Source organism: Myotis myotis, unplaced genomic scaffold (assembly GCF_014108235.1).
Source record: "Myotis myotis isolate mMyoMyo1 unplaced genomic scaffold, mMyoMyo1.p scaffold_m19_p_6, whole genome shotgun sequence".
NCBI classification, from domain to species: Eukaryota; Metazoa; Chordata; class Mammalia; order Chiroptera; family Vespertilionidae; genus Myotis; species Myotis myotis.
In genome coordinates this window covers 87,226,201-87,240,896 of record NW_023416368.1, presented here as the reverse complement: position 1 = coordinate 87,240,896, position 14,696 = coordinate 87,226,201, and the positions used below count along the sequence as shown (strand labels likewise).

Sequence of the window (14,696 nt, the reverse complement as noted above, 5' to 3'; positions counted from 1 at the left end):
GGGCACTGCGCTGAGGGTACATTCTGCTTCTTGGGAGACCCAGACCAGTTGCCTGGAGCACTGATGGCTTTGCAAATGCTCTGCCTGGATCTGCCTTTTACAGCCATGATGACCTCAGGAACTGTCACCTGCAGGCTTCAGAGTGAGGCTGCCTGTGGCATTTAGGATCTTGCCCTGGCAAGGCCAGTGAGGGGGACAGCTCAGTACAGGGAAGCTGGGAGTGTTTCATCAGCCCTTGTTTTGTTAATTCTCGTGTGAGGATATTTTTTTCATTGTTTTTTAGAGAGTGGGAAGGAAGGAGGTGGGGAGAGAGAGAGAGGAACATCAATTAGAGAGAGACATCGATTGGTTGCCTTTCATATACACCCTAACCAGGGCCAGGGATTGAACCTGCAATCCAGGTATGTGCCTTTGACCAGGATTCAAACCCATGACCCTTCAGTGCACAGGCCAACACTCAAACCACTGAGTCACAGCAGCCAGGGCTTTCATCAGTCCTTCCGCCCCATCCCCCATTAAAATTAAAGTTTGCAAGAAAACTGCATCATCCTGGGCACTCGGTACCAACTGGTCTTGGGGTTGTTCCTCACCCTCTACGCAGCCTTTTTGAGCAATGTTTCTCAGAACATGCTGTCCTGGGTCCTACAGCAACATCTGGTGGGGTAATGCATACTGTCCCCCAATACTCATAAAATAGTTTGAAACTTACTACACTGGGCAAGGCCAAAATGCCTTTGTGGGGTTTTTTTCCTTGAAAGATTTATATCTCTGATGTGCTCAGTAGTTTGCTCGAGTTGATTCATTTTGTATGTGTGACTGTGTCATCAATTTGACAGTCAGATTCACTTGTTTCTGTGGATATTCAGTTTTAGAGCCTTTTTTTAATTTAAATTTTTAAAAATATATTCTATTGACTTAAGAGAGGATGGAGGAGGGAGAGAGATAGAAACATCAATGATGAGAGAGAATCATTGATCGGCTGCTTCTTGCATGTCTCCCACTGGGGATCAAGCCTACAACCTGGGCATGTGCCCTAACCAGGAATCAAACTGTGACCTCCTGATTCATAGGTCGACATTTAACCACTTAGCCACACCAGCCAGGCTAAATTATTTTTTTTTAATTCTTACTGGAGAATATGCTTTTTATTGATTTTTTTAAAGAGAGTGAGAGAGAAAAACATTGATTAATTGCCTCCTGTATGCATCCTGACCAGTATTCAAACCCACAACCTATGTATGTGCCATGACCTGGAATCAAACCCACAACCTTTTAGTGTACAGGATGACATTCCAACAAACTGAACCATCAGCCAGGGCAGTTGTTTGGGTTTTTTTTAACTTTTAAAGTAAGTACAGCATTTGCAGTGTTGTAAAATTTATATATATAAAAGGCTAATAGCAAAGTGTCCCCTCAGGAGTTTGACCAGGAGACCGGGAGTTTGATCGATCACTATGATGTGTGCTGACCACCAGGGGGCAGTGCAGAACAAAGGAAGGCCTCGGCTGGTAGCCAGAATAGCCGGCCAGGCCGAGGGACCCTACCCATGCATGAAATTCGTGCACTGGGCCTCTAGTAAAAATTATAATAGGTAAGCTGAGAGAAGTGGGACCGCTGTATGTTACTCACCTATCCACCTGTTTGACAGTATTTGAGGTGTTTTCATTTTGGGATTATTACAGATAAAGCTGCTGTGAGCATTCATGTATAAGGACCTCTGTGGACACCTGCTTTTATTTCTCAGATAAATACCGAGGAGGGGAAAGGCTGGCTCCCATGGTGGGTCCACATTTAACTTTTGAGAAAACTTCCAAACTTCCTTTCCAAGTGACTCCATCATTTTGCCTTTTCAACAGCTTGGGTGAGAGTTCCAGTTCCTCCCTGTCCTCACTAGCACTTGCTAGTGTCCGTCTTTTTAATGTCCCAGTTATGGGAGGGGGCGGGAGTATCCCACTGTGATTTTCATTTCTGAGGACGGATGATGCTGAGCATCCTCTAGTGTGCTCATGTACTTTCCATATCTCTGTAAGTGTCTCTTCAGATCTTTGGCCCTTTCTTTTTACTGGGTTGTTTATTTTCTTAGTAATGAATTTTGAGAGTTCATTATGTTGTGTTTTTTTAAAATTGATTTCAGAGAGGGAAGGAGAGAGATGGAAACATCAATGATGAGAGAGAATCATTGATCAGCTGCTTCCTGCATGCCCCCTACTGGGGATCAAGCCCACAACCCAAGCCTCCTGATTCATAGGTTGACGCTCAACCACTGAGCCACACCAGCTTGGCTCACTGTGTATACTTTTTTTTATTATTATTGATACTTTACAGAGAGGAAGGGAGAGGAATAGAGAGAAACATAGATGAGAGAAACATCGATCAGCTGCCTCCTGCACGCCCCCTATTGGGGATGTGCCCGCAACCAAGGTACATGCCCTTGACCGGAATCGAACCTGGGACCCTTCAGTCCGCAGGCCGACGCTCTATCCACTGAGCCAAACAGGTCAGGGCCACTGTGTATACTTTTTAAGAAATATATTTTTTATTGATTTCAGAGAGAAAGAGAGAGGAAGAGATAGAAACATCAGTGATGAGAGAGCATCATTGATCGGCTACCTCCTGCACGCCCTCCCACTAGGGATCAAGCCACAACCTGGGCATGTGCCCTTGACCAGAATTGAACCTGGGACCTTTCAGTCCATAGCCAACGCTCTATCCACTGAGCCAAACTGGCTAGAGCTACTTTTTTTTTTTTGTATATCCTTCATACAAGTTCTTTATTAGAAATGTGATTTGCATACATTTTCTCCCAGTCTGACTTGACTTCTCATTCCAGCAATGTCATATATATATATTTTTTAATTATTATTATTGATTTCAGAGAGAGAGAGAGAGAGAAAAAAACATCAATGATGAGAGAGAATCATTGATCATCTGCCTCTTGCACACCTCCCACTGGGAATTGAACCCGCAACCCAGGCATATGCCCTGACCAGGAATCAAACCGTGACCTCCTGGTTCATAGGTTGATGCTCAACCACTGAGCCACACCAGCAGGCTCCAGCAATGTCTTTTGGAGGGTAGAATTTCTTAATCTTTGCCCTTTCCTCTGTTGGATTTTTTGGTCTTCTTCTTTCTTGGTTTTTTAAGAGCTCTTATCTGTGATGTAATTGTATATATTTCCTTCTTGTTTTGATGTTTATCTTTCACTCTGCCTATGGGTAGTTCTTCAGAAGTGTATTCAGATTCCTCAATTTTTTTCCTTTTATTACCCCTAGTTCTGAGTCATAGAAAGAACCTCCCCACACTCAGGTTATAGGCATGCATGTACTTTCTGACCTAACTTGTACGGCTTGGTTCCTACATTTATATCTCAATCTGTGTGGGGTTATTTGGGAGCAGGGGTTGCAGCATGGATCCAATTTAAATGTTTTTCTTAAAAGCTTCCCAGTTGTCCCAACACCACTTGTTGAAAAAAAAAAAACAACTCTTTTTTGGAGAGGTTTGAGAGGCCCCTTCATCAGATGCTGTGTTTCTAGCTCTTCTTTTGGTCTGTTTGTCGATCTATTCATGGACCAGTACTGCTTTTTTTGTTTTAATTACAGTTGACATTCAATATTATTTTATTAGTTTCAGGTATACAGCATAGTAGTTAGACATTTACATAATTTCACAAAGTGATCCCCCAATAATTCTGGCACCCACCTAGCACCATTTATATTTATTACAGTATTATTGATGAGATGTGCTATGCTGTACTTTACGTTCCTGTGGCTAATTTGCAGCTACCAGTCTGTACCTCTTAACCACAGTACCATGCTGTTTTAACTGTGGAGGCATCACACACCTTGTAATATCTGGTGGATCTAGTTCAGAGTTCTTCCAGAAGTCTTTGCATATTTATTTTTCTGTGTGGACTTTAGAATCATCTTGTCCAGATCCAGAACAAATGATGCTTTTATTGAGATACTTTTCAACATTAATATGTTAACTAGGGAAGAATTGACATCTTCATGAGGTTGAGTTGTCCTGTCCAAGAACAAGGGCTGTCTTTTCTTTGGTCCAAGTGTGTTTTGTATCTTCATGCATGTTTTGGTTTTTCACACCAGCCAACCCCCTCCCCCAGCTGTGACTACAGGTCTAGGTGGTCCTCGAACTCGAAGGCTCAGAGAGGCTTTATCACCACCATGTTTAAACAGATTCTCTGCTGAAGACAAGACAGGCAGTTCTGTGGGTGACACGCTTCCTCCCTCTTGTACCCGGAAACGTGAGAGGGACCCTAGAGTCACAGAGAGCACTCAAAGGTCCAGAGGGCTAGTGGCGTCACTAGAACGGGATGAGTGAGACCAAGTTGGATAGCCAGGCTGTGTCAGAGCTCTCTCCAGCACATTCCCTGGTCATCGCTGCATGCCTTGTTCCTCCACCTCCCTCCCCTGAAAAGCAATTAGGCCTCACATTCTGGCTCCTCGAACTTTCTATCTCACTGCAAAGCTGCACCATCAGCCACAGCTAGTAGAAAGAGGTCAGGTATTCACTCCCTGGTCCCACCCCCAGCTTCATCAGGTCCATTCAGACAGTTTCAGCAAATAAGAATGTTCAGAGAACTGTCTGGTTAACCAATGTGTATCATCTTTTTCCCAGGTTTCTACAAGACCAAAATAGCTCAGCTTTCAAATTCTATCGAAAGAAGGTATTTGAACTGTGCCCATCAATTTGTTTTACATCACCTTCGCTGACCCTCCATGCCAGCGAGAGCGCCCTAGAGTCTGTGGAAGGGGAAGGAGAGCTTGCGAATGAGCCTCCTCACCAGGAGGTTGAGCTGGAGAGCCTAGAGGTGATGCCTGAGGAGGAGGAGGAGGAGGAGGAAGAGGAGGAGGAGGAGGAGGAAGAGGAAGAGGGAGAGGAGGAAGACGAGGAAGAGGAGGAGGAGGCCCTCACTCCTGGAGGGCCCTCCAGGGCTCTAGGAGAGGCTGCCACTTCTGAGGGTTCTGAGGGCAGCCCCCCCACTGATGGTCTTCCAAGCGAGGCAGCCGAGGATGGCCCTGCTGGCACATCTGCCCTGTCACAGGCCTGCTTTCCCCGGAAGAGGGTCAGCAGCAAGTCATTGAAGGTTGGCATGATTCCGGCTCCCAAGAGGCTGTGTCTCATCCAAGAGCCCAAAGGTGAGTGCCAGCATCGGCGCAGAGCCCTGCATAGTCTTCTGCTTAGCACTTGAAGAGGACTTAGTGGTACTTGGTTGTGGAACAGGTAGAGACATTGCCTGCCTGTTAACCAGCTGACCCCTCTTACCTTTCCACCTCTGATTCCACCTGCGTGCCTGGACATTACCTCCCAAATCCTCCTCAACATAGGGTTCTTTGGTTTTGTGTTTTTTACCCTAAAACAGTCCTAGTAGTTTTGTATACCACTGCCAGTGTGTGTGTGAAACTCACTTTTCCAGTTGGTCTAATGATAGCGCTCTAAAGAGACTCTGCCAAGTAGGCTTTGGCTTCTAGCATCCCACATGTTGCCCAGGGCCTCCCTTGTTGCTCAGATTCCAGCAGGTTAGCCCTGGCTGTGGGAGAACTGGCCTGGGTCATCTCAGCCGTTTCTTGCCCATGGCCTTGGGGGAAGGAGGGGTACCCAGCCTTCTGAGCCAAGGAAGGCCTGGGGTAGTGACACTTGCTTTGTGACCGTGAGGTGGGAGGACATGGGACGGGGCTGGTCTCATGCATCCATTAGCAGGAGCCATGTGCTCTGTGGAGGTCATCTCCTGCTCTCCTGTGTTAAGTTTCTTGAGGTACAATTTGCCAGCAATAAGATGCATCTCTTTTAAGTGGACAGTTTGAGGAGTTTTGGTAAATGTGTATAGGCATGAACCCACCAGTATAGTTGAGCTGGAGCCTGTCCCCAGAAAGTGTCTGCAGTCCCCTCTCCTACCCAGCCCCCAGCAACCACTGACTGTTTTCTGGCCTTGCCTTGTCTAGGCTCAGTAAGTGGAATTTTATTATTTGTGGCCTTTTGATGTGCTGGTCATGGCCCAGGCTGCTCCTCATGGCCCTACCCATCCAAGTGTCCTCACAGCCAAGCCTGGGCTGTGCTTCAAGTGTGGGACTGATGCTGCGATGCTTGTGTGTAAGGTGGCGGTGGTGGTAAACAGTGCCCTGTCATTTGTCACCTGTGTTGTTCTGTGTTATTGAGACATTTACCCCCAGCAGTGTTAATATAGCTTCCCACTAGCAGAACAGTCCCGTGGTTTGTGTTTGTTAATTTTGGCATTGCAGTGGATTGCTAGCTGTTCTGCTGAACTCTTACTGAGGTGGTGGTAGCATATCCGAATGCTTAAGTATGTCCTTCCTGGGGGGAAAGTGGAGTCCTTTCTATTTCGGAATCTCTCAGTTCTTGAATTGAGTGTTTGATGAGACAAAACAAGGCCTGCTGATCTCCCCTTCATCACCAAATAATAATAACAATAATAATATGATTTGGAGCTTTGTATAAGAAGCACAATTGTTTTTCCAGGAAAGTTCTGTGTGGACTTTAATTCTTTTCAATAGGATAATCACAATGATACTGGAAGGCATACATAGCATTGCACATAGTTCATTTGTGAAGCAAAGTGTAGTCCTGTAGTCATAGAACATGATCCACGTGTTTGGTCCTTCATCATAAACATGGGCATCTTATTTTTAAGGACGTTCTCCACAGCAAGGAGCCCTCAGTTGAGCCCCTGTGTTCAACCTCTGTGCTCCATAGTTACACAGTTCCTGAGAGGAGCCAAGCCAAGCAACTGGCCTTGTGCATGTCATAGCCACCTTCTGTCAGCAGAAGGCCTATTAGCCAAAATTGTAGAACCCTAATTTTTTCTCAGAAATATGGGGAAAGCACATATCCTATATAATAAAAGCCTAATATGCTAAGCGTCCAACCGCTCAACAAGTTGCTATGACATGCACTGACCACCAGGGGACAGACACTCCGACTGGTAGGTTAGCTTGCTGCTGGGATCCAGCCGTTCGGGACGGGGCGAGATGGACCACACACTCCCTAGAGCCCCTAGAGCCCTTCCGCAGCCTCTCCCCAGCCCTGATCATGCACTGGCAGGGTCCCTTGGCCTGGCCTGTAGGGATTGGCCAAAACTGGCTCTCCAACATCCTTGGAGGGGTCCTGGGTTGCAAGAGGGCAGTTCTGAGGTGAAGCACCCCAGAATCAGGCCCCCTTCTCTATGGTTCTGGGTGTCACCCAAGAACCGCCACTGCCAAGTGACCGCAGCTCAGCAGCTCCTACGTTGAGCATCTGCCCCCTGGTGGTCAGTGCACATCATAGCTATGGCCAGTTGCTTAGACATATATGCTATCTAATAAAAGAGAAACATGGTAATTAGCGTACGACCGCTACCCTTCCCATTGGTTAATCAGGGCAATATGCAAATTAACTGCCAGCCAAGATGGCGGCCGGCAGCCAGGCAGCTTAAAGTGAACATGAGGCTTGCTTGCTTCAGTGACGGAGGACTCCAATGTTCCCCGCCTGCCGCTGCAGGCCTCTGAGCTGCAACTCTAAGCAACTATGTTACAAATATAGAAGCTAAACAAAACCCCAGAAACCTGCTTTAGTCCTTCGGGCTTCAGCCAGCAGGATCGCAACATTGTTTCAAATACAGAAGGTAAACAAAGGCCAGAAACCTGCCTTCAGCAGCGGAGGCCTAAGAGCTGGAGCCAAGCCTCAAAGCTAAAGCTGGCCCAGAATAAAAAAAAAGAAAAAAAGGAGCGGTTGGGAGCTTCAGTCACTCGCCAGCCTGAAAACAGCCCTCAGCCCCTCACCCAGACTGGCCAGGCACCCCAGTGGGGACCCCACCCTGAAGGGTGTGTGACCAGCTGCAAACAGCCATCATCCCCTCACCCAGGCTGGCCAGGCACCCCAGTGGGGACCCCCACCCTGATCCAGGACACCCTTCAGGGCAAACCAGCCAGCCCCAATCCGTGCACCAGGCCTCTATCCTATATAGTAAAAGGGTAATATGCTTCCCAGCACCGGGATCAGCGGAGCTGAGAGGCCTCCCGGCACCAGGATCAGTGTGACAGGGGGCAGCGCCCAAACCCCCTGATCACCCTGTGGCTCTATGTGTGACAGGGGGCGGGGCCACAACCTCCCTATCCGCCCTGCTCTGTTCGTGACAGTGGAAGGCGCCCCAACCCCCTGATCAGCCCTGCTCTGTGGGTGATAGAAGGCGGCGCCCCAACCCCCACCCCACGGGCCCTGCTCTGTGTGTGATGGGGTAAAGCCATAACCTCCCCATCGGCCCTGCCCTGAGTGTGACAGTGGCGGCGCCCCAACCCCCTGATCGGCCCTGCTCTGTGGGTGATAGAGGGCGGCGCCCCAACCCCCTGATCCGCCCTGCTCTGCGTATGAGACGGAGCAGTGCCCCAACTCCCCTATCGGCCCTACTCTGTGAGTGACAGGGGGAGCTCCTCAACCCCCTGATCGGCCCTGCTCTGTGCGTGACAGGGGGGAGCTCCCAACCCCCTGATGGGCCCTGCTCTGTGCGTGACAGGGTACAGAGCCCCAACCCCCCTGATGGGCCCTGCTCTGCGCGTGACAGGGGGCAGTGCCCCAACCCCCTGATTGACCCTGCTCTGTGCGTGACGGGTGGCACCGCAACCTCCCCATCGACCCTGCCTTGAGTGTGACAGGGGGTGGTGCCCCAACCCCCCAATCGGCCCTACCCTGAGCGTGACTGAGGGTGGCATCACAACCTCCCGATCCCCCTGCTCTGTGCATGACAGGGGGCAGCGCCCCAACTCCCCAATCGGCCCTGCTCTGAGCCCGACGAGGGCCTGCACCTAGGGATTGGGCCTGCCCTCTGCCACCCGGGAGCAGGCCTAAGCCAACAGGTCGTTATCTCCCGAGGGGTCCCAGACTGCGAGAGGGCACAGGCCAGGCTGAGGGACCCCTCCTCCCCCCCGAGTGCACAAATTTTTGTGCACCGGGCCTCTAGTATATATAATAAAGAGCTAATATGCTAATGTGACTGAACAGCAGAATCACCGTCCAGACAGCCTTCCGGACAACCATCTGGATGACCTTCCAGATAAAACCCGGGCTGTGAGGGGCTGCGTGGGCCGAGCCCTTTGCATGAATTTCATGCATCGGGCCTCTAGTATATATTTCTTTTGTCTTCCAGTTCACGAACCAGTTCGTATCGCCTATGACAGGCCTCGGGGTCGTCCTGTGTCCAAAAAGAAGGTGAGTGTGACTCTGAGTCCTCGTGTGAATTTGTCATAGTCTCAAAGGACACTGAGGCTTGTGATTAAGCTGTACTTATGCTTCAGACTGGGTGTAAATGTACAAAGCACAACAAATGCCTTTTCTCTTCAGCAGCTTTTTAAAACAATCTATTTAGCTTTGACCAAAGCACAGAAGGGTAGTCCATTTAACAGGTAGTTGAGGCTTGATATGTGCAATGGAATGGAGAGATGAACAAGTAATGTCTCGGTCCTCAAGAGGTTCAAATTTAGTGGGCTGTAATGTGTTTTTTTGTATTTTATTTTTATTAATCCTCACCCAACATGCTTTAACTAGAAGAAAAGAGAGAGAGAGAGAGAGAGAGAGAGAGAGAGAAACATTGATCAGTTGCCTTCCGTACGTGCCCCGACCAGGGATTGAACCTGCAACTCAGGTATGTGCCCTGACCATCCATTCACCCCAGCTGTTCTTTTCTGGGCCTGGGAGAGCATGACAGGCACCCCTTGTCATGTCAGTGGCAGGTTCCATCTCCTCTGTTCTTAGGTCATTTCCTGATGGTAGCTGGTGCCCCCAGGGCTAGCAGCTGCTGGCCATCATTCCCCTGGCCTTCAGGCTGCACTATCCCTCCTGCACTGCTGTTTGTCCCTTCTTCCTGCCCCAGCCAACATCAAGCTCCTCCCTCCTTTGCATCCCTCCTTTAATGCCCTGCAGATGGACTTCGGTCCATCATCCTGTCAAGACCCCCTCACCTCCCGGCTCCCCCAGATTCAGTCAGTATCTCATGCACATGCTTACACACACACACACACACACACACACACACACACACACACACGCTCTGCTTAATACCTCAGAGTGTACTTCCCTTCCTGTCACTGAACTCTTAGTGACTGTCTAGGTTGTTCTGTCCCTTCTAGGTTGAGAACTGGGAAGGTGACCATGGCTTGATGGTGAGTTGAGGGGGGAGTCAGGGTGTCAGTGCTGGGCCATGCTGGAGACTCTCGTTCTGGGCATTTGCTGCACCCACATGTTGCACTCTACTCTTTCCTTAGAAACCCAAGGACTTTGACTTCACCCAGCAAAAGCTGACCGACAAGAACCTGGGGTTCCAGATGCTGCAGAAGATGGGCTGGAAGGAAGGCCACGGCCTGGGCTCCTGTGGGAAGGGCATCAGGGAGCCCGTTGGCATGTATGCATCAGGCACTTGGGGCTGGGGAGGGAGGGGAGGTGTTGTGCCTGTGCCTAGAAGAGGCTTCCTTTGGAATTCTGGTCCTAAGTCCTTCACCTGCAGCCGAATTCTTGTTCCCCTCATGGTGAACATGGTTTAAAGTTGGCAGTTTTTTGGTGTGTGTGTGGGTGGGGAGGTTGTTTTATTTTTTGTTTTTAGCGAAGGGAGTCTTCAGATGAGATGAGAAGCAGACATTTCCATAGGCAATTGTTCACCCTGCTCCTTGCTGTGCTTGTGCAGACTTTTTAAATGGCTTCTTGGCCCCTGGCATTTTGGCCACGTTGTCATAAAAGCTGAGTGGTGATTCTAGGTAGTTACACCAAGGAGCACATTTCCTTTTCTGGAAACCCATATGCAGCCCTGCCACGGGGCAAGCTGCTAATTGGTTAAGGCCAGCAGGCATTTATTTCATTGATAACTAAGTTTAGCACCCGTAGGGGGTAGGGGGATGGGGACGGGGACGGGCTTTCTGCTGTAATCCAGGCTCCTGAGCACCTGCACAGGTGAGTGCCCTGTTCCTGTGGGGATCCCATCTGCACTTTCCCTCTCCTTTGCCGCCACATACTTCTGTCCATTCTGATTGCTCAAGCCATTTCCAGTCTCTTGGTGGCCAGGTCTGGGTGCAGGTGTGGCTAACTCTCCGTTTTGCTCCTTAGGGGTACGGCCTCCGAAGGGGAGGGGTTGGGCGCCGAAGGGCAGGAGCACAAGGAAGACACGTTTGACGTCTTCCGTCAGAGGATGATGCAGATGTACAGACACAAACGGGCCAACAAATAGGTATGTGCATGAGCTGGAACGTTGGGCATCCTGCCTACGCTGGCATTTTGATATGCAGCGACAGTTCCTCCACAAAAGTTGGTGTTTCCCACACTCCAAAACCAGACCTCAAAATACAAAAAAAAAAAAAATCAAAAAATCTTTGAGGGAAACGAAAGGAGTCTTTGGATGCGGATGTTGTCCCCCCTCTCACCTTCCAGGTTTGGCTGAAGGAGTGAGTGCCTCACTGGCCAAGCACAGCTGCACGTGGCCTGCTTGCGGGGCCTCAGTTCGGGACTCCCAGGCTGCCACAGGAGCGGCCTGTGTCCCACAGTGTGAGAGTGACCTGGAAGCTGGCCGCAGAGGACCGTTTCCCTCTCTGAGGGTCTTCAAATCCTTTTCCTTCTGAAGGGCCTTAGCCCTATGAATATCCTCATCTTTCTCTTCTCTTTTTAGTTTCCCTCCCCACCCATAATATCCAACTCAGTTTTGAACAAAATTGTTCTCTCCTTAAATAGATGAAAACCATTGGTGAGAAAGATAAGCCTTGAAGCAACAATTATTCTAAAAACGCCACCTCTGCCCCGGATCCACCCTGGAGCCAGAGCCCAAGTCAGTTCGGTGTGTACATGAAAAACAAATGTCTCTGCAGTTTTTGGTGCAGAGATTCTGCTGGCTTTTCTTTTTCTTAAAGAAAAAAGAATGCACCACTTCCAATCTGCTTTTGCCTTTCCTCTTCTTCCAACTGCTTTGGGCAGCAAGTCCTCTCCGAGTCTTTCCTGGTTCCCACAGAAGGTGGTGCTGCCCTGGCACATTGCTGTCCAGAAGTGTTCTGTTAGCAAATTTGATGCTGAAATGATTACCAATTGTGTCTTCTTATTGTTTCCAGAATTTAAACGGGATCTAATCTGTACTCTGGCACCACAGCCTGTCGGTGGAGCACTGAAGCTCTGAACAAGTGGAGATACTTGATTCCATGAATGTGTTATTTATGGAGTCTCATCTCTTAAATGCATCCCAAGAGACTTAACAAAATATAGCAACGGTATAATACAGCTGGATTCAGAGGGGAGTAGGCACCTCACTGATGAAACTTTCCGCAAATTTTTAATTCTCTTTAGAATCCACAAAGAAAGCTACAGTTTGTGTTTTCTTTTTAAACCACATATGAAGTTGCCTCCAAAGCGGTGGGGATAAACTCTTCCAGACTCTTCATTTTTTGCACGTGTGGCAGCGGAAATAATGTTCTGTTAGGGCCCTTTCACAGAACAGGGAGGGTCTTCTCGGGGTGGACTCCACAGCTGTTTGCTCTTTCGAGGTGTGCGATTGCCACCCCTTCCCGCTTCTCCCTGTGCTTTGCAACTACATGTTAAATTCTCAGGCTGTGGTCATCTCAACCCTTCTTCCTAAAACAGCAGTGTTGAAGTTTTAAATATGTGCTAAAATCTAGATAACTTGGTCGTTCTGATAGTACATGCTTGAGGAACACAGCAGTGAGTTACCTTGTGTTGGCTGCCAAGAAATCCTTGCATTCTCAGAGCACAGACCTCCCAGTTATAGTCCTGCTTCTCTGGTTCTGTCTTACCTATGTCCGTCCTGCCGCTCACCATGGCATATCGCCTGCCTGGTGCCCTCTCTCTACATGTCAGGTATAGCCCCCAGATCTCTGCCTGCTTCTGATCACTTCTATTGCTTTGGCATCCAGCACATCTTTATGGCCATGGCAGTGCCGGCGGCCCTTCAGCAGAGGTGAACCAGCCTGCAAGGGTGGTGTGTTTTGGGAGAAGCACACCTGTGGAAGTTCATCTTCTCCTCTCTTTCCTGTCCTTTCATCAGCCTTCCATGTTGGCTGTGGGTTGGGCCACAAGATGAACTCTGAGAACAGGGCCTTGGTCACCCATGGTACCTGTTGGTCACACAGTACCCGTTGGCCTGAGTGAGACGTGCATCCCCCAGCACATTTCTCTTCCTCTTTGAGCATAGCTCTGAATGTCATATTCGCTCTGTCCTAGTGTGTTCATTCTTGGCTTTCTCCACTTTTATTCACAAGTGAAATGCTTTAGGAATTCCCAGGATGTGAGCCTTGTCCCCACAACCTCCTGTCACTCCTCCTCCTGGGGACATCCCCCTTTGAGCTCACACTGTGAAGCTTTGACAAGTATTAAAGGAAACACCTACTTCTTGAGCCTGCAAAGTCTTCTGAGCACTTAAGTGACGTTTCTCCTGTGGAGTCAACATTGAGGCGTTGCAGGTGCCAGGATGGAGTATGGTGGAGTGTCCTCTGCCAGCTGCTGGCCGGGGACCAGTGCGTGCTGGCCCTCTGCAATCTTGCTCTCGGCAAAGGATGCTCTGCAGGGAACTTGTGAATGTGTGTGCGGGTGTGTGGCCTTGTCAAAGTCACAGCGTCTTTTCTGTCATTCTAGTTCCAGGGTCTCTCCCGTGAGGACAACAGGCATCCGGAAAGGCTAACGCGCCACTTCGGGTGCTTACTGTCTCGGGCTTGTTTCCATCACTGGAAATCAAATAGAGAATTTTAGTGCTTTTGGTCCTTGGTAAAACCTAGAAGACGTTTGTGATGTTACAAAATGGAAGTTTTGTTTGTGTTTTTAATCTAAGAAGTTGTGAATGTTAATCACTTAGCAGTTGCAATAAATGTAGAGGAACCCGATCTTCCATGGTCTCCATTGATGTATTTATAAAATCAGGCCATTGGGGTACATGGTAGATGTGGTGCCTGCATGGAACCAGGTCATAAACACCCTGCCTCGGGGCATGTCCTCTGCCTGCCAGGGTGGGAGTCTGGTCAGTAACTGGGAAAGCCCAGAAGGTGTTGAGACAAGGGTAGGTAGTGATCAGGACCCAGTACACCGGGGAGCAGGCAGGCTCTCTTGGGGAGAGGGGAGTGCTAGGAATAGAAACCTACCTTTGAGAGGGTGTCGTGACTTGGGAGCCCTATCTTAGAAGCCCATGACTGCCCACCCCGCACCCTCCTACCTCCCCCATCCCCGCAAGGCCTTGCTGACTCCCAGGGTTGGGGTTCCAGCTGCCAGAGATAGACCAAGGTGCAGCTAGACCTCCCCCTGACCAAGAAGCCAACCTGTGGGTGTCTTCAAAGCTCCGTGCTGTTCCTATGTGCTGTCAGCCTGTATCTGATTCCTCTACCAGCTACCCCTGGCCCTTCAGGTTGTGGGGGGGAGAGCAAACATCACAGCAGGTGGATGAACATATGGGCCTGCAGGGGCTTTCACCTGAGCATGGCACAGGCAGGAGTCAGGCTTCGGACGTACCCAGGGCACCAGGGAAGTGGGGAAGGGTTGGGGAGGGGATCTGTCGGCAAATTAAAGGGGGACAGATGAGACAAGGCGCCTTAGGAAGCTGATGTGGGACCCCTGAGTCTTCCTTCTCCCCACTGTGTCTTGGAGGGCACTCAGGAGTGGTGAGGGCCCATTTGACAATGATGGGAGCTGCTGTCAGCCCAGAACCTCCCAGACATTTG

General features: G+C 49.4%; 1 protein-coding gene across 8 annotated transcripts in view; it reads left to right on the top strand.

Annotated features, from left to right (window-relative positions):
• The window catches only part of SUGP2 (SURP and G-patch domain containing 2), a 34,613-nt gene that overhangs the window by 14,905 nt on the left and 5,012 nt on the right, over positions 1 to 14,696 (top strand). For 2 of the 8 annotated variants that reach the window (XM_036315543.1, XM_036315542.1), the window contains exons 7-11: positions 4,636 to 5,156; positions 9,155 to 9,216; positions 10,134 to 10,166; positions 10,269 to 10,405; positions 11,101 to 13,868. In XM_036315543.1, the coding sequence (XP_036171436.1) occupies positions 4,636 to 5,156; positions 9,155 to 9,216; positions 10,134 to 10,166; positions 10,269 to 10,405; positions 11,101 to 11,221 (874 nt within the window). In that variant the 3' untranslated portion in view covers positions 11,222 to 13,868. Of the gene's footprint in view, positions 1 to 4,635; positions 5,157 to 9,154; positions 9,217 to 10,133; positions 10,167 to 10,268; positions 10,406 to 11,100; positions 13,869 to 14,696 lie in introns of those variants that run through there. The other 6 variants (XR_004968480.1, XM_036315545.1, XM_036315544.1 and 3 more) reach the window with 6 other exon arrangements.